Raw genomic sequence first — 23,332 nt, forward strand, 5'->3', positions numbered from 1 at the left:
TCACTATTACAGAGTACTTTTAGGTAAGCACACACAATATTTACACATCTAAATAAAACGTTATGGTACAACACCTTAAATATTAACGAGTCCTGTACATTTATGTAAAAATAACCGTGTATTTATAAGCGCACTAAAATTGCTGTCAAGTAATTTGTAAAGTGTACAGCTGAACTGTTGCTGACCCTGAGAATCATCCAGAAAAGTACAAAGTGTATCATAAAAGGCAGGATTAAGACACTTTTCACTCTCCTGAACACAGCCGTTTGCATAAAGCAGCTTGAGTACGAGTTATTTCGTATTGTATATACAGAGGCACATACCAGATAAATCACACACAAAAACTGATATGCAGTACGATATGATATTGTATCTTCTACCTAAGAGCACTACACCTACACTCTCACTGTACCCACTCGAGGGACAGACATTTTCCCGACAATTCTTCATACGTTCTATGTGATTTAATTTATCCTGTGCTCCCAATTACCCAATTGTGAATTCATATGCAAGCTATTTGTGGCACAGATTAGTGGTGTATACAAAACAAAAAGTAACAGAATTTCCAGGCACACCAGACATGATTCAAGTTGCATGTGCTAAAAAAAATAAAAACACAACACACACAAGGTTTTTAACCTGGATTAAAATTTGACTTGCCATTAATAAGAGACACTCAACTACTTATCACAAATAACACACACTTTAAGGAACTTCACATCAAATTTCATTCCAATATCAGAAACGCTACATTTTCATTTCTTGCCACAGAAGCTTTAAAACACATTTCACAATTATGGACGATATAGCCGATTTAGTGAAATATCAGTAAGGGTGTCACATCAGCTAGCGCTGTGCAGTCTCAGTCTCGAGGTGCTGTAGTGGTGGACGGTTTCAGTTTCTAACAACCTGAAGGTTCTTGTAAATCAGGGTGGGGTGTTTCAAACTCGGACCCCGGAGGGACACAGTGGCCTCAGGTTTTCATTTTAGACCCTTTCCCGGTCTCCTGTTGCTAATTAAACAGACATCTTTTGCCTTAATTATAATTAGCCTACTTAATTGTTTTTGTTTTCCTCCTTAAACAAGCAACCAAGCAAGCAGATGACCTACTAAATGAGGGGTCTTGGAACAGTCCGGAATGGCCAGCATTATCACTGTGGAACAATTTGTTACTTAGCTGATAATGAAACCCCATATTTAAATTCTATGGCTTGTTAAGTGTTCACATTCTGCCACCCAAGCCATTTCAAAAGATTTGTTTTCTTTCTGAGGTATTTCCCAGACCTTCACTTTTCTCTTTTTTTAAATATTTTATTGAAGAGGTGTATTTAGGACTGAAGGTATGCAGCACTTCACTACTCAGAGTTGTGAGATTCTGGAACAAACTACCGAGACGCATCAAGCTTTCTGCTTCAGCTACAACATTTAAAAAGCCTCTGGAGCAGATATTTGGACCACTTAGCCAATGGTTTAAAAAAACGAGTCTGATGGACTGAATGGTCCCCTCAAATTTGTCAAATTCAGTTATTCAATGAAATCTTACTTAGCCTGGTCATTTCTTGACTCTCTTTGCATCTCATTATTATTGCTTGGTTGCTGGTCAAAGAAGAAATTAAACAATTAAAATGCAAGTCAATTAAAATCAATGCACCACAGTATGTTTAATTAGCATTAGTAATTGGTTAATAATTGAGAAAGTGGCAGAAACGAAAAGCATCGGGAGGAGATATTTGGACAACTTAGCCAAATGTTCAAAGCTGCACTGTATATAAAATACAGCCACCGTGGCCCGCCAGCAGCCATCCGGTTTGATATCACTGTTGTAAATGATCGTCACATTTCCGTTGTATTTCACCTCCTTCAGGAATTTTGAGAATTATCACTTGTGACATCCGTAACGTCCAGTGCCCTATCTGTCGGCTTTGTGTCTGATGCTAGAGGAATAGGCTCCAACCACCCTGAAACAGATTAAGTGGGTTAGAAAACGTAATTTTGGATGTCACACTTTCTCATCCCCTTCTGTTTCTGAATTTTAGGAGAAACGTGACATTGGTGTTCATATTAATCTTGATTTGCAAAAAAATAAAATGAACTATAAAGTTTAGCCTCTTTTTTTAATGAGAATAAATCAATGGATACAGCAATTGCTACAAATAGAAAGTGGCCATAAAATGCAATTACTGGCTCACTGATAATTTCTGTTTTATATAAGGAAGTGACGACAGGTCAGCATTCCATCACAAGTTGGTGTACATGGGAATCCAATTCTCTTGTGAAGCTACCAGTTGTTAAGGCATTCATGTAAAATTTCCCACTGATGCTTACACATCCCCATACCACCATGCGCTGAATTGCCATCAGACTGGTTTATTTTTGCATTTAAGAGAAAACTGGACTATTATTTATGGTAGACATATTAAACATTATGGGCTTGTAGTGAAGGTAGTGGACAAAAACTACTGGGTCACTAGTCCAATCCCTGCACCTGCCACAATGGGAAACCTCCAGAACTTCACGTATCCTACTTGCACTCACATTGTAAAAATATTTTATTTGAGTAATTGTATCATATCCCTCTGTTTGAAAAATACACTGGGATGCCTTTGTTATGGATAGAAAAAAAAAATACAAATTTAATATACCCAAGTATCATTGGTATAAATTTTAGATTAACGTCTCTCTGCGTCAAGTTTGGAACTGCACTACTGTTCACACTTGCCTTAACATCAATGACGAACATTCAGAGAATTAATAAAAATCGGGACCTGGAATGCAGTTGTGGACAACATTATTGGCACCACTGCATTTTAGGTGTGTTATGTATGAGTACCTTGAGAAATAACTGGAGATTTACCAACTCTACTTTATTAATATTTAATAGTATGTCTCAGAAGTAAGGAAGAAAAATGTTTGTGCCAACTTAGATGGAGTAGTTGATGGCAACAAAAAGCTAAAATATGACTTGAATATGATTATTTGCACCCTCAGATGAAGAAGAGAATTCCATTGCAGTAAAACTAGTTTTGCCTATGATTGATTGACATTGCTCACATGACTCAAATTAACCAATGAATGATGGCTTTATTGTTTAAAAAGGCCACATTCACTCCCTGTTCCTTTTTCACAATGGTAAAGACGAGAGAAGTGCTCAAGACCGCCCAAAGCACCAACATCACCTAACATCAGATTGTAAAAAGAGTATAAAGGCCATTTCCAAAGACCTTGGGATTCCGGTATCTACAGTCTGTAATGTTAAGAAGCTTTCTACTCATGGAATTGTCAAGAAACTCCCAGGACGTGATAGGAGGAGGACAGTTGATCCAAGAAGTCTTGGAAAGGGAGTGTGAATTGTTAAAAATAAACCACAACATCCAGCAATTTCAAGGCATGCCTGAAGCATTCTGGACTGGTGGGTACAACCTGCACCATATGCTGTGCACAAAGAAGAACTTGATGGAGGAAGGCCAAGGAGGACCCTACTGCTCAAAGACCGACGTAAAAAAAAAAAAAAAAAAAGCATGCCCGATCTTTGCCTGAACGCACCTCGACAAACCATAAAGCTTCTTAGAAAATGTTCTGTGGACAAATGAAACCAAAATTGGGCTCTTTGGCAATACAGACCACTGATACCATTACTGTATAAGTGAAGAAATTAAGCTTACAAGGAGAAGAACAGCATTCCACAGTTAAATATGGTGGAGGTTCCATAATGTCGTGGGGCTGTTTCAGGAAACGCAGGCCGTGAGCGTATTAAAGGAATCACTAAGTCCAAGGATTACAAAGGGATTTTAGAATGAAATGTGCTACCTAATATAAGCAGTCTAGGTATGTCTTGAAGGTCATGGCTCCTCAAGCAAGACAGTGACCCAAAGCATACAACCAAATGCAAAAAACAATGCTTTTAAAGAGGCATAAATGAACAGTTTTAAACTGGCCAGCAATGAGTCCTGATCTCAATTTAATTTAGAAACTTTGGAAAGACCTGAACTCTGCCATTAGGGGGAGGAGTCCTGCACAAATGTTAGAAACCTGCAGATGGCTCCAAGAAATGTTAGAAGGCTGTCATCACTGCCAAGCATCATGCAACAAAATATTAGTGAAGAGTGCCAATAATAAAGTCCAGGTCATTTTTGTTTTTTATTCCCCTCAGAAATGATTACATCTTAGATGCACTTTTTTTGTTATACTTGTGAACATACTAAAGATCTTAATGATATAAATTTGATATAATTCCAATCCCCCCCCGCCCCCCCAAGATATTGTACATAACATACCTAAATAACACAAAAGGTGCCAGTAATGCTCGCATGATGCAAACGACACATCTGTTCCGATAGTTCAAAATGTATTAAGTATGAATTTTTTCCAACTTTCATACAAAGTGGACACCACTAACTCAGCACCAGGGATGAGAGTCCCGACCCTGGTATGCGAGCTGAACACAAAGAGACACTTCATTAAAATGTTTAAAAAGGTTTTTAACTTTACACTACGCTATACATCTGTTCATTTTAAACCGTGTTACAACAGGCTTATATTTTTAAACATTTTACAAACAAAGCTGGCTTAATAAACCTCTTATATATAAAATAAAGGTGGATGTGGTACTTTTAATTATAAGCCACTATAATAATTAAAATCATCAAGGAGTCAGTATTTGAGCAAGTGAAGGATGAAAACAAAAAGTATATAAAAATGCGCATACACTATGTGTATAGTTTACATTTTTAGCCCAATGACTTGAGCTGCTTGAACTAAGGAAGGACATTTAAAACAGGAAGCTTTCATAAGCAAGAATATATCCAAAGGAATAACAAATAAAAAAAACACTATGCACACATTTTCCAGACACTGTCATATTAATAATTAAATTGCCTCTGGCAGGGTTGCTGTATGAAAAAACCACCTTGTTTATTTGCACGAGAAGGACACTCTTTGGCAAGGTTCTGGCGACGTAGGCTGCTGCGTGTTAATCTCTGCCTCTGCACATTCTCCTTGGCACGAAGAGCGAGTCGTGTATGCTTGGCTTCTTGCAAACTTGTGTGGGTCGCAATCGCAGCTGCATAGCAGCCAATATGTTCTCCCATTCTTGGAAGGCCTCCAAGTCTGAAATAAAACCAAAAAAAAAATACACACAATCATCTACAGCAGAACTGTGGCCATTAAGGTGTACTAAAAAGTGACAATACCACCCCAAGACACAAACATACACATGATCATTCTATCCCACTTCTTTTTATTCTTCTATCTCAAAACTGAAATTTTATGCCGTATAAATAAGTTGATAATCCAGAATTCAAGTTACTCTTCTACTGTCCTCTTTATATCGAGGACCACATAACCGTTCTAAAATGTATGACACTTATCACATATCTTGGGGTGCCCAAACATTTGCATGGTTCTCCTTTTCTTTTTTCACTGTACAATTATACAAAACAAAAACAACACACTAATTTTACATAAAATACTGAAAGGAAAGGTGTCATCTTTAACTTTTAAGCCTTTTGGTGAGACGTTTATATTCATCTCACTTAGTCATTCACAGTAACAGACACTTTAAGCAAGGGGACCCAAACTTTTGCATTCCACTGTATTTAGGACTTCTATTCACTGAGAAAAATGTGAAACTTGTCAAAATGGCTAGTGCAGTTTTTAAACAAAAGAAAAGTCAGAACTGTAGTGCAGATGTGTGAGAAAAACAAAGATGAGGGGCCACAGCGCACTAATAGGGAAGAGGCTAATCAGGTATGCAAGTGCATTTAGGAAGATCTGCACAGCCATCTTTCATTCTCAGCTCTGCAGGGTCTATTAGAGCAGTGCATACACAATGGAATAAATATTCTGAGTAGATGGAGAACAGACGGAAAAATGACCGGGACCCCCTGCATCGACCTTTCCACTGTGGCTCAATTTGAGAAATCCAGGATCACAAATTGAGGTGTGAAAATGGATTCCACTTTAAAGCTTGATAGCCATGTGAACGCAGTGGTAAATTCTTGCTTTTTTCAGTTGAGGCGGCTGTCAAAATCAAGCCTGTTTTGTCTAAACGCAACCTTGAAACAGTGATACATGCTTTTATAACCTCTCATCTAGATTACTGCAATGCGCTTCTTTTTGGAATCAGCCAAGCCTACATTGCTCGCCTACAGCCGCTGCTCGATTTTTAACTGGCACAAGAAAGCATAAGCACATTACCCTGATATTGGCTTCCCTTCACTGGCTTCCAGTTCGTTTTCGAATCCATTTTAAGATCCTTGTATTTGTTTTTTAAATCCTTTAATGGCTGTGCCCCATTTTATTTGTCAGAACTGATGCAGCCTTATGTACCGTCTCGCTCTCTCAGGTCAGCAGACCAGGGGCCTCATGTATAAACGGTGCGTACGCACAGAAATATTGCGTATGACCGTTTCTACGCTCAAATCGCGATGTATAAAAACCTAAACTTGGCGTAAAGCCACACACATTTCCATGGTACCTCATACCCTGGCCTACGCAATTTCTCCGCTCAGGTTTTGCAGACTGGCGGCACCCAGCGTCAAAGCAGTGCTACTGTTCCTGTGTGGTTACCCTTTCTTTCTTAGACCCACATTCCTGACGCGGCTTTATAAATACACTGAAACTAACTGCATATTGTTTATTAGTGTAATGCAACTGATTGTAATTAACCTGTAGCAATATAATGGTCCAGGGAATAGCCATAGTATTCCAAATGCCATAACTGCTTTAGCGTTGTTACGCTCACTGCATCTTCTTCTTTCAGCTGCTCCCCGTTAAGGGTTGCCACAGCGGATCATCTTTTTCCATATTACTCTCACTGCACCTATCACTGTATCTGAGTGGGGAATCACAGCAGCAGCTGATCCGAAAGAGAATTATCGGTATACAGTTTCAGAAACAGTTTCATCCCAAGAACTGTAAACGCAAATCAGTCAGTCCATCAAGTGCTCCTTGTAGAACTGTTTGTACTTATAAGTACAATTACCCCACTGTAAACTTGCACTACAGTTATAATACTGCACAACCTGCGCCACTTTATAAAGCGCGTATGATGACGATATCATTAAGATGAAATGCAGCAAAATGTTGCTTATAGTATACAGATAAAACTTTAACTTCATTTAAATAATCAGTATTGTTAATAATTAAACATGTGAGGACACGGTGCCGCAGCGCTAGCTAGTTCACGGATAGCTCCTGCCTTGCGCTGTATTATTGCTGGTGCTGACGCGACACTGGAAGGATAGACGGATAGAATAATTAAACATGTACTACGAAGATATTTCAATGTTCCTTAAAAGTTTTGAAGAATCTGCGTTCTAAGCTTACAGATGGCTTAACGTCTATTACAGAGCTGATTGTGTGACGATTGGGTATTTGGAGAAAGAAAAGTAAGGACAGGAATTGGAGGTTAGTACGCTTGAAATAGACAGTACTTCTGTAATAAATTATTTCATCGAAGGTCGCAGCAAGCCTCTTGCGTGAGTTATGAACAATCACTGCGCCACCGTGTTCTTATGTTTAATAACATGCTTTCATTCCTATCATCATGAAAAAGATATCACGTATACATCTCAGTATTTTAATTATTCAGAGAGCTGTAATATCACGAATGTAATGGATTCTGTGTCCTGTCGGAGAAAGAGAAAGAACGGAAGCACGTAGTGATTCACACACACAGAGCACATAGAAGATCAAACACAGAACAAAGCATTTAACATGCTACTTGAGAAACTAGTAAAGTAAACGATTTTAAGATGAAGTTTATGATGTTCTACTTTAATGACAAAATAAATTACGTGATTAAAGTGGAATTTCGAGATTAAAGTTGACATTTCGTGCTTTTTTCCCCCACTGTGTGCCCATTTTTTTTCTCTGTACCCTAATAAGCTTTCATATGACACTCAGACGGTCCGCTACGAGTCGCCTTTTCACGCCAACTTTGACATGTGACAACTTCTTTTTTTATTTCAGGCACTGTGCGACTTTGTGAACTTGAGCTTGAGTTTCTCCGACACTGTGTCACTCAATCAACTTTCTTTTGTTAATTATACCACTGTTTAAACCAACAAATAGTAAGTTTTTCCTTGCCTCCACTTGGTATTCGCTGAAATTCTTGTATTTTCCCCCGTGCTTTTCCCATTGTCTTTTCACAGAAGGTTATTTATATCGATTTGCATATCCAAAGAGGCAGAATTCTGGAAGGAGTTGGGGCGGGACAGAAGGCGCGTGCACGTGCGTTACATTTCACGCTGATCGGGATTTATGTAGTGGAAGAACGTGAAAATTTGCATACACACAGATTCCTGCATCTGGATTTTTCTGTGCGTACGCACATTCCCGCTTTTGTACTTAAGCCATGTTATAGTGTGAGTTCTACGCACGGCGTTATACATGAGGCCCCAGATGCTTTTACGTGTTCTTAAGGCATGATGCAAACTCCGAGGTGAACGGGCTTTTTCAGCTGCAGCTCCAAAACTCTGGAACGATTTGCCGTTGCACGTAAGGCAGGCTCATTCACTTGCTGTCTTTAAATCAGTGACCGGAAAGAAGCACACAGGAAATAACCGCACACGGGAAAAAAACGCACGTGGAAAAATGCGCACATGGCAAAGGCGTATATGCAAAGAAGAAAAAAATTTTATATTATACATCGTAATAAACGAAATTGTACAATTGTTCACTAAACGTATTTATAAGCTTGTATGTTTTAATTTGTGCTAACTGGGGTAGTGGGCTGTTGGATGGTCCATAAAATAAAATAGACATTAATCCTTTTATTACTGTCATTGTTGTGCCTAAATTACCATTTTTAGGAAATTATTATTCTTTACAATAGTTTTCAGAATTTACATTATACCTTCTTATTCCACAGGTAGGCAACTTAGGGTTTTATAGTTTTGATTACGGCAAGTAATTAAAGATTGTCCTATAAACAGACCACACAGAGTTTTCTTTAATCTTCCCTAACTTTCGATTTCGAGCAAGGCAAGTCGACATTTCATTTTTTGAATAAGCGAGATGGAGTTTTCAACCAGTCAGAAAGGCAAGCAAATTCTTGGTTACAAGGGATTTGAATATCTGCGTTTTCGCACAACAAATGGAATAGATACTTGGAGGTGCCGTGAGAATCGATCAACAAAGTGCCATTCCTTAATGAAAACGAAGAACGGAGACATTGTACAAGAGCAAACCAGTCATTGTTTTATTATAATAAAAAATGTCTAGCAGTATAGGTGGGAGTATATTTTATATTTGTAATAGTTATATGTCGCTGCCGTCTGCTTTTTTCCACGTGCGCACTTTACCGTATGCGTATTCTTGCATTTTTTTCCCGTATGCGGTTATTTCCCGTGCGCTTATATGACTGTGCTCTTTTTTGTGTGCAGATATTTCCTGTGCGCTTCTTTCCGGGATTCCTTTAAATCTTATTTAAAACACACTTTTACTCTCCGGCCTTTAACCTTTTATTATCAATCACTTCAGCTCTTATGCGTTTGTGTTTCTGATTCTTTTACCCTTTGGTTATTGTTTGTCTGATATGTTGGGTTTTTATTGTACAGCACTTTGGTCAGCCTTGATGTTGTTTTTAAAGTGCTTTATAATACTAGGGTGTTGTACCGCGTTAGCCATTATGAATGTAGAGAAAAGCCAAGCTTTTTTAAAAGGTGTCATTTTGCTTGGCTTTTCTCGAAGTGCTTTATAAATAAATAAAATAAATAAAAAACACAAAAAGTAGGATCAGAGGGAACCAAAGACAGAGAGAGGACCTGTCAGGTGAAAAGTCTCGGTGTGGAGCGCTAAGTTGTATTCCCAGGGAGATGAATTGAACCTGCTTAGCAGCAGTTCAGAGCAGGAGAGATGGTGGGCTCAAGATGCATACCTATGGAGACTGGCAGAGATGGCAGGAAGGCGAGATGAAGATGGAGTTCAGTGGCATCTCATGCCTGCTGAACAATTTCAGAGGGACAGCAGAGTGACAGGACGTTCACTAGTGGATTTTTATGCATTTTAACTATTTATTGGATTACTTCACTGTTTTTACGAAGTGAATGAAATTCTGGCTTATTCAGAAATATTGGGTTTGGTTTTGCAGCATCTTCCTCTGCATAGAAATATAAAATAATAAATTGAATTTGACAGAAGGGTAACAGCCACATTAAAATTTAAAACTGCCAATGAGAACAGGACTGCTTAGGCCCATTTGGGAGCAGGATGGGGTGGAACTCGGCATCAAGGAGAAAGAAAAATGTCTTCTAATTCTGACCTAATGCTGTGTCTTTTTTGACCCACTACTTACATGATCATCCCCCTCCTCCTTTTAGGTGCCCTAAACATTAATCTTTTTTTTGTCCCAAACCTACTTTCTGTTGATTGACTAACTTAACCTGTAGCCCCCTCATTGATGTCAAATAATTCCAACTTTTAGAACAGATGACATTTAGGAAGTTCCTATGGGTGGATTTCAAACACAAAACCTGGTCAAATTTGACCCAAGACGTTGTAAGGCTTAACTCACCCACAGGGCTACTAAACTGAATCTTAATCCAGAAGGTGCCCAGTTTAACGTGTGGGTAATCCTGAGCAAATCACAAAACCTTTGTGTGCTCCAATATCTGATTTCAATAATAAAATACTGGCCTATAGTAGGGATGAGCGGTACACCGGTACTTTATCAGCATTTTGTTAAACGGTAGTTTTGGAAGACCTCGTGCTGAGCTCTTTGTATTTCTGCTAGAGATTCCATGGGGGTTTAGGGCCATCTTAACAGCACCATAGGACCCCGGGCAAAGTAGTGTACTGGGGCCCCCGTTTTGACAGCAAAACAGAAACATCGTGGGGGCCCCCGGCCAGTGCCCTTACATTAAGATGGCCCTGCATGGGGGACCCACATCCAACCCAATCTTCGATGTGCGCTTAGGACTATGTAGGCCACCCAAATTTTGACAAGCTGGAGAATTTAAAGGGGAACAGCTGTTTGTAATCTATGCCAGGTGTGACAATGGCAAAGCAGAGAGGCGTGTGACTGTGTGCTGCAACGGGGAGACTTATCCGTCAATTGCATTGGGACCGTTTCAGTGCTGTACGAGTACCGAAAACTGCTAACAATACCAATGTCACAATTTTAGTACCAATCCAACACTAGGCAGGAGTTAAGCAGAACAACCTTATCGCATTAAAAAAGTATATTCTCTTTCCCAAGTTATGCTGCAGTTTGGGCACAAATGCACACAAGCACTACAACATCATTGCTATACAGCAAATTCAACTGCAGTTTTGCTTAAAGTCAATATGTTTCTAGAATATTACAGTTTATAACAATGCCCAGGTTTCAGTCTGGTTTAATGCTTTGTTTCAGAGTTATCTTGTCTAATGACTCCTGACACACAGATGACTAACACACAAACATCGATCTGAAAGTGGTCAAATCATGTTCAGGGAGAGTTAAAATGGGTAAATTAGATTAGATAAACTTTAATGATCCCATGGGAAAATTCAAAATCCAAAGTTGAAACATTATGATTCTGTTACAAGAATTTCCATATATACATACTAGTGGGCTCCGCCCCTTGCTCGCTTCACTCGCCAACCCCCGGGTTTGGTTAACCGGATATACAATTTAAAAAGATTGTTATTTTCATGGGAATTGTTACATATGCATTATTTTCACTATAACTTTAAAACTTGTTAAAATAATATTTGGAATTAACTTTTCTTCAAGATCGCCATTGAATTTCGATTCGAATCGTGACAACGCAACGTATAACTGCCCGTAACTGAATATCGTTTCTTACTCTCAAACAAAATGACTTTTTCGAATGTTTGTCCCTGTGATTTATTAATTGTCACAGCAAAAGCTATTCTCACGAGAAACTGTAAACGTTTTAATGCGAATGGCATATCAAGATCTCCTTTTATGTCTAATGTTATTCGCGGAATATGTACTACTTTACCTTTCTTGTCGCCTGTTAAAATTTTACATGTCAGAATTGTTCGACCAATTTTTAATACAACTAATCTTGTTCCATCGCATAGCCCATCACCCAGACATAAATTATGCAATAACATTATGATACGTCCTTCTTTCAACAGTAATTCGGCCAGTGGAAGACCGAACGGTGTTAACGCTTGTAGATATTCTACAGGATATTGTAAACCAGTAAACCCCCAATTCTCTAAAGAATCGCAAATGCAAGAATGGCAATCAGTTTCTATTCCCTCCGATATTTGGAGGAATGACAAATGATGGAGGGTGGGAGCGTCCTGGTAAAGTTTTCATTGAATTAAATACATATATTTGTACTAAATTAATCAATTTATTAAAACAAAAATTGAATTTTAATTAATTGTTACATCATTTAAGTCCAAAATGTCCGAGTTGTTGCACTTATAAATAAAAACAGTATCGGAGTGGAATCATTGTTTTTATCCATACAGGCTCGGTTTTGTATTTCTAATCGTTGAGCTCCTTGTTTTTGGAGCCGTGACTCCTTTGCTTCTGCTGTTTCAGAGGCACGTTGTAGGTGCCTTCGTTCATTGTTTTTATCCATACGGGCTCGTTTTTGTATTTCCGTTAGTTGAGCTGTTTCTTTTTGGAGCCGTGACTTCTTTGCTTCCGGTGTTTCTGAAGCGCATTGTAGGAGCCTCCGTTTATTGTTTTTATCCATGAGGTCTCGTTTTTGTTTCTCTGTGGCTGTGTCGTTAGGTACAACTCTTACTTTTAATACTGAATTACTGTTATGTGATTCAAATATGCCACACTGACTGCTGGCACACAAGTTTAGTTTACAGGTTGTGTTGTTTGGGTGCATCCATGCGGTCTCGTTTTTGTTTTTCTGTGGCTGTGTCGTTAGGTAGAAGTTACCTTTATGTGATTCAAATATGCCACACTGATATGCAGGTGCGTCCTGCATCCACCGTCCGTGCATATATTAAACTGTCGTTTAGTAATATAGATTGACGTTTTCATCTTCCACAAGATCACCACCAACTGTTCCAGCATAATCTATTGATACGCATTTAATCAATTTGCCATGTACCCAATCAACAATTTTCGCATTAATTTGTTTGACTTCATCGTTTCTCGCTGCTATATTTAGATAAATGGGTGATTCTAAACTGGATCTTCGTAAGTAAGTGTGCGTGTTTTCATAAGTAAGCCCTTTTAATGGATGGATGTCTGTCCAGGTTAAGTGCTGGAATGCACCTGATGACCGTGGTCTTGTTTGAAGATAATTGCAAGTAGGGAGTGACTTGAAAGAATCTCATGGCAAAAGTCTCACAGGACTTCCTTCCAAAATGTCTCTTCAAAAAGTCACATCTCGTCCCAAGATTTTTTTTTATTATAATAGAGAGATATTACAGAAAAGATATTAAACAAATCCACACTGTACTGTGCAAAAAAAAAAAAAAAAGATCACCCAAGACAATGACTTTAAAGCTAGTTGTCTGGGAAAGGTGATTTATATAACATACTGTTGAAGGGCTACCCAGTGCTGACTGGGGTGGAATAAAATGTAAGTGTGGTCACTAACTAAATTTCAGTACAAGATAAAAATTTTGGCCCTAAACCATAATTTCACTGAACAAATCCACCTTAGAGGAACAACTTTGGATGCCTGTGCCAAGTCCCAAAAGTGCCTCCTAGGAGCACTTCCCTAATTTACTGCAGGTGTGGTCACTAAATACACTTCCCTAAGGGGAAAAATTTCAGAGCGAACCGTAGCCTGTGGTCTTCAACTGTACAAATGAAGAATCTCCTTTAAAATCTGGCAGAGATCAGTTATAACGGTGTGGATTTGCTTACAGGACAAACACACAAGCACAAACACAGCTTTTTTTCTAATCTAAACACAAACACCGATAATGCTTAAAAGTACCAAAAATATAGGATTTCACGTCAACCAAATAAAAGCAACATCTAACCTGGTGCTTACTAAGTAAGCATCACAAGCAAGGATCATTCTGCTCCAGTCTGTAAAACGGCACCCTGAGCATTACACATATTATAAGTCTTACCAATATTACATGTAGGTAGTAAAAATGTTAGGTCCGAATACACAATGGGAGGTCTGAAAATCGAAAGTACACCTTATGAGAAGGATTTAGGAGTCGTAGTGGACTTTACGCTATCAACTGCCAGGCAGTGTTCAGAAGCCATGAAGAAAGCCAACAGATTGTGTTAGGTTATATAGCACCTTGATGTGTGGAGTACAAGTCTAATGTGGTTATGTGCTGGTGAGGCCTCATCCGTAGTACTGTGTGCAGATAGCAGTGCTGGAAACAGTCCAGAGAAGAGCAACTCGGCCGATTCCAGGACTACAGGGGAAGAATAATGAAGAAAGATTAAAACAGCTGAGCCTTTTCTGTTTAAGCAAAAGAAGATTAAGAAGAGACCTGAGTGAACTATTTTAAATGATGAAGGGAATTAGTCCAGTGGATCGAGACGGTGACTTAAAAAGGAGATCATCCAGCAAACAGAGCCACGGTTGGAAACTTGTTAAGGGTAAATTTCGCACGAACATTATGGAGTTTTTCTTTATACAAAGAACCACAGACCATAGTGACCAAGTAGTGTGTTAGACTTTCAAAACACTACTTGATGTTATTTTGGAAGAACTGAGTGGATAGGACTAGTGAGCTTTGTTGGGCTGACTGGCCGGTTCTCGTCTAGATTGTTCTAATGTTCTTCACAAAATGATAGCTTTTGCCCTCCTTCAGACTTCTCAGGCATGGCACTAACCCTTCTGTACATAGTCTGCAAGCTTAAATACTCCATAAACACCTTTCACATCAGACCAGACTATTGATTAGACACAAAACAAAAACCTTGAGGCTTAAACAGGAGCTCTTCAAGTAACATTCAAACTTCTAAAAAAAGGAAGCAAACATACCTCAGTATTGATTTTTCAGTAGACCTTCTGGTAGCTTCCTTCAGGCCATTGCGAAGGCTGTGCACTGCATAGACAGACATGCTGGGGTGCTCTATGAGGAGGTTCTCCATGGGACTCATCTCCACCAGAACTGGGGCATGCCCACCTGCAGTAAAGCATGGAGGAGGCGTAATAAACCAGCTCTCCTCCAATGCACAGCAGTCCAGCTGGAGGAAGACGAGGTCACCGGTGTCACCAGGCACTTCTTGAGAAGATGAGGAGCTGGTCAAAGGGGTGTCGTGCTCAAAGGAAGAAAGGTCCTTCTCACAGGCATCTTCTGTAAAGGTTTTAGTGTGGCCATCTGAGGATTGTGTGAAAGATGACACAGGGGGACAAAAAAAAATGAGAGTGGAGTAGGGAAGAGAAACAAGTCCAATGAGAAACAGAATGAAAGGGGATAAGGAGAGAGATGGGGGGATAAAATCCTAAATAGAATACATCACGATTCATGCAGTACAAGAAGATGCAGCCGACATTCGCTAAGCAAACATCCTCAAATCATTTTTTATAATTCAAGGTTCAGGGGTCTGTAGTATTGTAGTGGACAACCAATTTTGCATTTCAGAATTTATTTGGACCACTTTGCAGAGATCTGTTTTCACTTTTGACATTAAGTCATTTTTTCTGCTGGCCAGTGTCCAAAAATCCAAATTAAATACAAGGTGATCCAATGTTGTAGACCAATAAAATATGAGAACAACCAAGGGGGATTAATTTTTATAGGCAGAAAAGGTACTAGGACCCCTTCACTTTTTACTCAGTTTGTTCTATCGCAGCCATTGCTAAAATCTTTTGAATTCATTTCTTACCACATCAAGGAACACTCAAAATACCCCAGAATGACAAAGTGAAAACACTATTTTATTTATTATACATTTGTAAAAAATTCTAAATCAAAACGGATCATCGTATTGACACAACTATTAAGAAGCACCTTTGGCAGCAATCACGGCCCGGAGTCTTCCTCAGTGTAGCATGACAAGCTTTGCACATCCGAATTTTGGGGGATTTTCTGACGTTCTTCTCTGCAGAGCCGCTCAAGCTGTGTCAGGTGGGATAGAGACTGTCGGTTGCACACTCTAAGTGGCTTATATGTTATTCTGTCATAAAGCCCAGATATATGGAGTGTTGTAATGTTGGTTGCCCTTCTGGAGGCTTCTCCAATCTCCACACAGGTTCTCTGGAACTCAGCTAGAGTGACCACTGGGTTCTTGGTCACCTTTCTAACCAAGGCCCTTCTTCCCCGATTGTTCAGTTTAGCCAAACAGCCAGCTCTAGAGAGAGCCATGTTTGTTCCAAACTTCTTCCATTTAAGAATTATGGAGGCCAGTGTGCCCTTAAGAACCTCCAATGCAGCAGATATGTTGTTGCCTTCCCCAGATCTGTGCCTTGACACACTTCTGTCCCTAAGCCCTGCATGTAATTCCATTTGACCTCGTGGCTTGGAGGGGCATTCTATAGACAGCTGCGTGCCTTTCCTAATCAGTCCAGTCAACTGAACTGACCACAGGTGGACTCCCAACAAGGCACAGAAACATCTCAACAATGATCAACACAATGGGATACGCCTGAGCCAAACTTCAAGTGTCATAGCAAAGGATCTGAACACTTGTACCAATGTAACATTTCAGCTTTTTACTTTTAATAAATTTGCAAAATTCCCTATAATCCTGTGATCCTGGGGTATTGAGTGTTGTCTGATGAGGGCAAAAAATGAAGGTAAACTGTTTTTAGCAAAAGGCTGCGATAGAACATAGTGAAAAAAGTGTAGGGGTCTCAATTATATCTGAGGGCTCTGTATACCACGGCAGCCCCCAAGAGATCCAAGTTATGAGGAGAGAGCCCACATATTCTTTCTGTTACTAGAGTAACAGGTCATTGTAGAAATTAAAAACTAATCAGTAATACAGAACCAGCTATGATTCTGTTTCTTACATTCTTATTCTGCCCTATATTGTTCAGTTTCTTCTATTTGTAGCTTCAATAATGCGACAAATTCCCAACAACTATGGTTCCTGTAAACAAAGTTTTAATCGTTTTATATCTTGTGGAGTCAAGTGCCAATGACAGAATGAATTTTTCTGCGATTCGAAAAAGATTTTGGTCACTGAAAAGATTAACCACACTTCCATATCACTTACCCAAATCCACAAGAATCCAGTCATCCTCCTCTTCCTTTTCACTCAAGTCAGGCTCTGTGTTTGCACCATTAGTATATGCAGGCTCCCCAAACAGGCAACTGGTAAACTTCTGGAACATGGTCGAAGGAGGAAGGAAACGTTTGGCTGCAGCTTTGTAGCGAGTGCTTTAAGAGAGCGCAACGGGAGCTGCTCAGACAGGTAACTGTTTATATTATTAAAGTGCATAAGTATCAAAGGTTCATATGAGGGAAGTACTTGGAAGGTTATTCATAGTTCTGGCTGGTCGCGGAATGCCCTGCAAGGCAAAAAAACAGCAGCAGATTACGATAACATCTTCACCAAAGTGGTTGCTACCGTCTAGACACAATAATACATAAAAGGCTCTTTTTATATTATACAGAGAGAGAACAAGGCATTGAGCGGCTACAATAAAGAAAATTGGCACATGTCACAGATATAGCACATCATTATTGGCCTAAAACAACACAAAGGGTGAATGAAACACATTTCCTCACATAATGGAAGGCCCACTACAGAAATGCTGAAATAATGCAGGTAAAAACAGACAATAACTTTGAATAATATTAACCTTTACCCCAGGGTGGTGGAATTGAAGAGTCACATAGTTTGGGGGAAGAACTTAAATCATTAACTTAAATGTGATGTAATGGGAACAAATAGTCAGTTATACCACAAAACGAGATTCATTCTGGGCAGGACTGTAGTGTGGTGACACACACATAAGAGGCATGATGGCACAGCCGCTGCAGAGCAGGTTTAAATGCCAGCCAGATGGCTGTCTGTATCATTTGCTCGGATTTTATTTTATGCCAGGCACTTCAGCATCTCTAATTAGCCCAGTATAAGTAAACTTGGGTGTCTCCCCTGCAATGCTAGTTCTCAGTGTGGATGAATGGAACTTTGTGCCCAAACAGAAATTTGGCTTTTCAGAGCAGCTGTCTCTTTATATTATATATATATATATATTTTAACAAGTGCAATTTGTATATTTTGTAAAGTACTTTTATTACTATTTGGTTTGTTATTATTTTCTCTCCTTGTCTTTTTAACTCTTATGCCTCACACCGAGTCGACTGCACCTTCAATTTTGTTGTTCCTTTGTAAAGGTGACAATGACAATAAAGATCTATATTTATATATCTATCTCTCTCTATACAGTCGACCCTTGATATACGACCGGCCTGACATTTACGACCAAAATTTTTGTTTTGATTTACGACCAACATTTTGCGTTACGACCCGAATGCGGTCACGTGTATCCGCTTGCGCGATTGTAAACAAACAGCCGAGAGTGTTTTTAAGCGTCAGTCGGAGCCCAGATACATGTGTTTGTGGATGTAATTTTGGTCAGCGCAGTGATTTATATAATTTTTTTCGATAATTGCTAAGAAAGGAAGAGAAAGTAACGAAGGTAAAGAAAGTGATCACAATCGAAACGAAGAAGGAAATTGTGTGGAAATATGAGAGTGGCGTTCGTATGACCGATCTCGCTAATATGTACAGCATGTCGAAATCCACCATCTCGACAATTTTACAAAGAAAAGATTTGCATAAGGAGGCTCCTTCCAAACAATAACCACCTTCCATTTCATTTTCCTCCTCCTCCCTTCCTGCAGCCCAAAGATGTCAAATTAAATGGTGAGTACAGTATGAAATTGTTGTTTCTGGTAGGCTAGGCACTTTTTATAACTTTTTGGTTAGTACATTAGAAAAATTATAGGTGTTTTGGTAAATTATGCACATTATACAACCCTTTTTTATTATGAAAAGGTTAAGTAAGTGTTGCTGTGGGAGGTTCGGAATGCATTATGGGTATTTCCATTATTTCTTATGGGAAAAATAGTCTTGATTTACAACCAACTTGAGTTACAACCAGCCCTCGCGAACAAATTGAGTTCGTAAGTCAAGGGTCCACCGTATATCTATCTATCTATGTATATATTTATACACACACACCCCTCAAAAAAATTAAAGGGAGCACTTAATCATCCCAGTCTAACACCAAGTCAGTGAAGCTTCTGGGATATCAGTCTGTCCAGTTAGTAAGCGTAAGTGATTGTGAATCAGTGTCACCTGCATGGGTGCAAATGAAAGTGACAACAAGTGCACTGGAGAGGCAGCAGCAAGACAACCCTCAAAAAGGAAATGGTGGCCACAGACTTATTGCTCTCTCCTTATCCTTCCTGACTTGATTCTTCTGTAGTTTTGCGTTTTGCTGGTGTCTGTCTTACTACTGGTAGCATCAGGTGGTATCTGCAGCCCATTCAGGTGGCACAGGTGGTCCAGCTCCTCTAGGATGGCACATCCATATGTACTTAGACAAAAAGATTTGTATTAGATCTCCCAGTATGGTCTTAAGAACATGGAGGAGATACCAGGAGTTGGGCCGTTACACGAGGAGAGCTGGACAGGGCCATAGAAGGGCATCAACCCAGCAGCAGGACCGGTATCCGCTCCTTGGTGTGAGAAAGAACAGGAGCAGCATTGCTGGAGCCCTAAAATAAAAATGACCTCCGACGGGCTACTGGTGTGTATGTTTCAGACCAAAGTGTCACAGACAGACACCATGAGGCTGGCATGCACCAGTGGGACTAAGCACAGGTGTGAACCGGGCACCAGTGCCGAAGCTGCCAATTGTGGTGTTCTCTGGTGAATGCCATTCGAGCTGCATGGTGATGGGCTGTGAGCACAGGTCCCTTTTCAAGGTTTGTGAAGTGTAGACTTGCACACCAATACGGTTTCTTGTATCAGTAGGAGATGAGATCTTTATTGTCACATGCACTGTGAGAGCAGTGGGGGATTAACTAAATAGTAGTACATATGTAACATATAATTACAGATACATCTGCAGCTGGGTACTGTACAGGGCATCTAAGATCAGGTTTCCAAGAGTTCAGCAGACTTGGGGTAAGCAGCTGTGCCTGAAGATGATGGTGGCAAGTGGTTTAGGCTCCAGTAGCACCTTCAAGTCCAGCAGAAGGTATCAGAGTCTGCGGACCAACGGTGCCAGACTGAACAACAGCTTCTTGCCATAGGTAGTTAGGCGACTGAACTCGGCGTTACCTCCGTCCCCGGGGTGTACGGTTATCATAGGCTCATATCTAATTACCCGTCTGCATTCCTGGTCCACTGTACACCTCCTATCATCACCGACTGCCATTTGTCAATGTGTCATAAATTTGTACAGATGTTGTTTCTTGTTGTGCATTCCCTGATGTAAACCCAACCCCTGTATTGCTACTCTAATAAACATAAATAGACCCACCTGCCATACATGCCCAGCCAGAAGGATGCTGAAAGTAGCAGTTAGATGGATGTGGGGGTCCCCAGCCAGGATGGGTGCTAATTTAAAGACAATGGGAGACTGCTCCTAGAGAGCAAAGAATCCTTCTCTGGACTAGGTGGTGATGCTCTGCTGGCATGCCAACCCCAGTTTGGGCCCCCTGCAGAGGCTCATAAAAGCTGTGGTTCAGGAGGGCAGCCTTACTGGGTAGCCCGGGGGAGGTCTCCACTAATTTGTTCCTCCTCCCTCTAGAAGTGTTTCAGTGCTGCAATGCTATAGCACCGGACAAGTACTCCTGGGGCCGGCGTAAAAGGAGCCAGTCTGCCTCAGCCAGAGAGTCAGGAGGGGGACGACAACGCTTGTAGGGGAAAAGTGGAAGGAAAGAAAAAGGAAGGAAGGATTGGGCAACACTGTATGAATGAAAAAAAGGCCAGTTGAGGTTAAATAACAAATGACTTCATTTGAACCAGGGACTCTGCTACACCCCCTAGTGGTCACACTGTATTGTCATTATTTATCGGCTAACATTGCACTATATGGCCCTACCAATTTGTAATTTCATACCACTGTATTGTGCACCACGGTGTGTGTATACCGTAGATGGTATGACAATGAAGCCCACTTGACTAACTGTATTTGAGTTTGGGTGCCAAGTTTTCTTCTTTGTACCTCGGTTTATTGCAGTATCTTTTTTACATAAATACAAGCATAAAATAAAAATGCGATCATTGTAATGCACAGCATTTACAGTAATGAGTAGATGTTGTTCATAGGTGGTCCTCCATATCTTGATAAGCCGTTCCCCGACCCAAAACAACTTGAGAACCACTCATTATATCAAATATACAAAATTCATGAGGGTTTACACTGCAAAAAGAAACCTGCTTGGCTTCTACTGGTATTATTCTTGACAGGTCAGTCTCCACACTTTGATCAACCCCCATTAGTTTAAAAAAAAAAAAGTTGGAAACTTGAGGCTTGCAATACAAAAATAAATATAGCATTTTAAAGTTCACGAACACCAAACTAACACATTAAAAATATTACCGTAACGGTGCGCAAAAAATGTCGCATTTGTTCGTGTGCTCAGATCATCCGTGCCATACTGTTCCAAAAGTCAGCTTCCCGATGTCCTGAACGATTCTTCCGAAGCTGTGGTTGTTCCTCTCCGCCCCTCAGTTAACGGCCCTGTCCCAAGGCGAGTTGTCTTTACAGTTTACACACCGACTCGCCGTTTCCGCATGCGCATTACGCAAAAGAAAAAAAAAAAAGATCTCGAATAATTACGAAGCACCGAAGCCGCGTTACGTCGCTGTGGGTTAAACAAGCCTCTGGACTGGCCGTTGAACGGTGTCCATCGCATAAGGAGACGGTATATCCAGACATTAGTCTTGAATGTGTAGGTATTACAGTCGTCAAGAAAGATCGCGTCCATTTTTTTTTTACTTGATATGGAGGATATCTCTGAAAACTGGAGCCTCCGGGTGGGCTGACGTTACGACGGTACAAAACCCGCCCGCATCCCGCCATTCGAGTGCTCGGTACGGGCCAAGCGTCAACTCGCCCAGTTTTTTGTTTTTTTAATTCTTCTCTTTATTTAACCACCACTAGAGAAAAGCAGACACCGGGCAACACGAATGACACCCTTAACTCTGCCGTCTTTCGACTCGGGTTCCAACTGATTTAATTTTTTATCATTATTCTTTTTAATCATTTTCTAATCAAACATTAACCTAAAAAATAATTTGCCTATGCAGCGCGTTTCTATTTCATTCTGTCCTGATCCCCGTAGCGAAGCTGCACGTCGGGCCGTTTTTCCTTGTTTTCCGGAGACGCGTCTTTACACAAAGAACTCTCACCCACCTGCAGTTACTTTATCTTGTCTCACTTGTAAACTCTTGGAAGGCAAAAATAAGGCTTGATAAAAGCTTTGAGGTAGAAAGACAAAAAAAAAAAAAACACAAAATAATAATAAAAAATATACATATATTTTCTTCTCAGAAGAAAGTATAATTAATTTTCTGGACCTTCCTAATCCGCACACAACATTTAATCCACCACTTCCTCTCACTTCCCTAGGTCCAAACTGACTTCTTTGTTATTGTTGTGGAGTATTAACAGCTGATCGCTAGTGACGTTTCTGGGCCCGCCCCCATTTCGGATGACGTCACACTACAGGCCAATGAAAAGGGTTCTCCTACTCCAAGGTCTCGTTTCAAAAGGTTGTCACTAACGCACGTGATCTGAGTCAGAGCGACAACTACAAACAAGTCCGGGCAGCAAGGATAAAAAAAAAAAAAAACCGTTCGCTGGAGAAGTCACCTTAGGAGACCGGGAGTCGCTAACAGACGCCGTCACTCTGCCAGCAGCAACGTTTGACCGAATATGAATTATGATATTTGTATTAGGCCTACATAATAATTCGTATAGACTGCATTCAATCCGTCATATGATTAAATTATTGATTTTGAGTAACTACTGTGATTATTAAGGTGGATATAGTTTAAGCTGTTTTTTATTGCACATTGTGCAGTTATTCTTTTGATGAACAGCCAGGTCGTTTATCAAAAAAAAAACGTCTGTTCACATTAAGTACTCACAGGTTCACATATACAGTACCAACCTTCGCTCCGATTTTGTTTCTGCTTAAGGACAAGAGGCTTAAACATTAAGTTGAGCACACAGGTTTCCAACATTCTTAACATTTTTCAAAAATCTCAAAATAGTCCTTAATTTCATCCATCCATTTTCCAACCCGCTGAATCCGAACACAGGGTCACGGGGGTCTGCTGGAGCCAATCCCAGCCAACACAGGGCACAAAGCAGGGTGCCAACCCACCGCAGGACACACACAAACACACCAAGCACACACTAGAGACAATTTAGAATCACCAATCCACCTAACCTGCATGTCTTTGGACTGTGGGAGGAAACCGGAGCGCCCGGAGGAAATCCTT

The 23,332-nt window shown here is 40.2% G+C and overlaps 1 protein-coding gene across 1 annotated transcript; it reads right to left on the bottom strand.

The window, feature by feature from the left end:
• Window positions 1–364: 364 nt before the first annotated feature.
• On the bottom strand, window positions 365–22,472 carry tp53inp1 (tumor protein p53 inducible nuclear protein 1). Its single transcript, XM_028817619.2, has 4 exons — window positions 22,239–22,472; window positions 17,072–17,366; window positions 14,892–15,231; window positions 365–5,106 (listed from the first exon to the last, which is right to left on the bottom strand). The coding sequence occupies exons 2-4, from the start codon at window positions 17,187–17,189 to the stop codon at window positions 4,860–4,862; spliced, it is 705 nt and encodes a 234-aa protein (XP_028673452.1). The 5' UTR covers window positions 17,190–17,366; window positions 22,239–22,472; the 3' UTR covers window positions 365–4,859.
• Window positions 22,473–23,332: the final 860 nt, after the last annotated feature.

This window comes from Erpetoichthys calabaricus, chromosome 13 (genome assembly GCF_900747795.2).
Source record: "Erpetoichthys calabaricus chromosome 13, fErpCal1.3, whole genome shotgun sequence".
NCBI lineage: Eukaryota > Metazoa > Chordata > Cladistia > Polypteriformes > Polypteridae > Erpetoichthys > Erpetoichthys calabaricus.

What these genes read in the sequence shown, in the direction of transcription:
- tp53inp1 (XM_028817619.2), bottom strand. Translation starts at nt 17,189, where the DNA reads ATGTTCCAGAAGTTTACCAGTTGCCTGTTTGGGGAGCCTGCATATACT. An exon ending in CTGGATTCTTGTGGATTTGG is followed by an intron (nt 15,232 to 17,071) that starts GTAAGTGATATG and finishes CACAATCCTCAG; the next exon opens with ATGGCCACACTAAAACCTTT. An exon ending in ACTGAAAAATCAATACTGAG is followed by an intron (nt 5,107 to 14,891) that starts GTATGTTTGCTT and finishes GTTTTATTTCAG; the next exon opens with ACTTGGAGGCCTTCCAAGAA.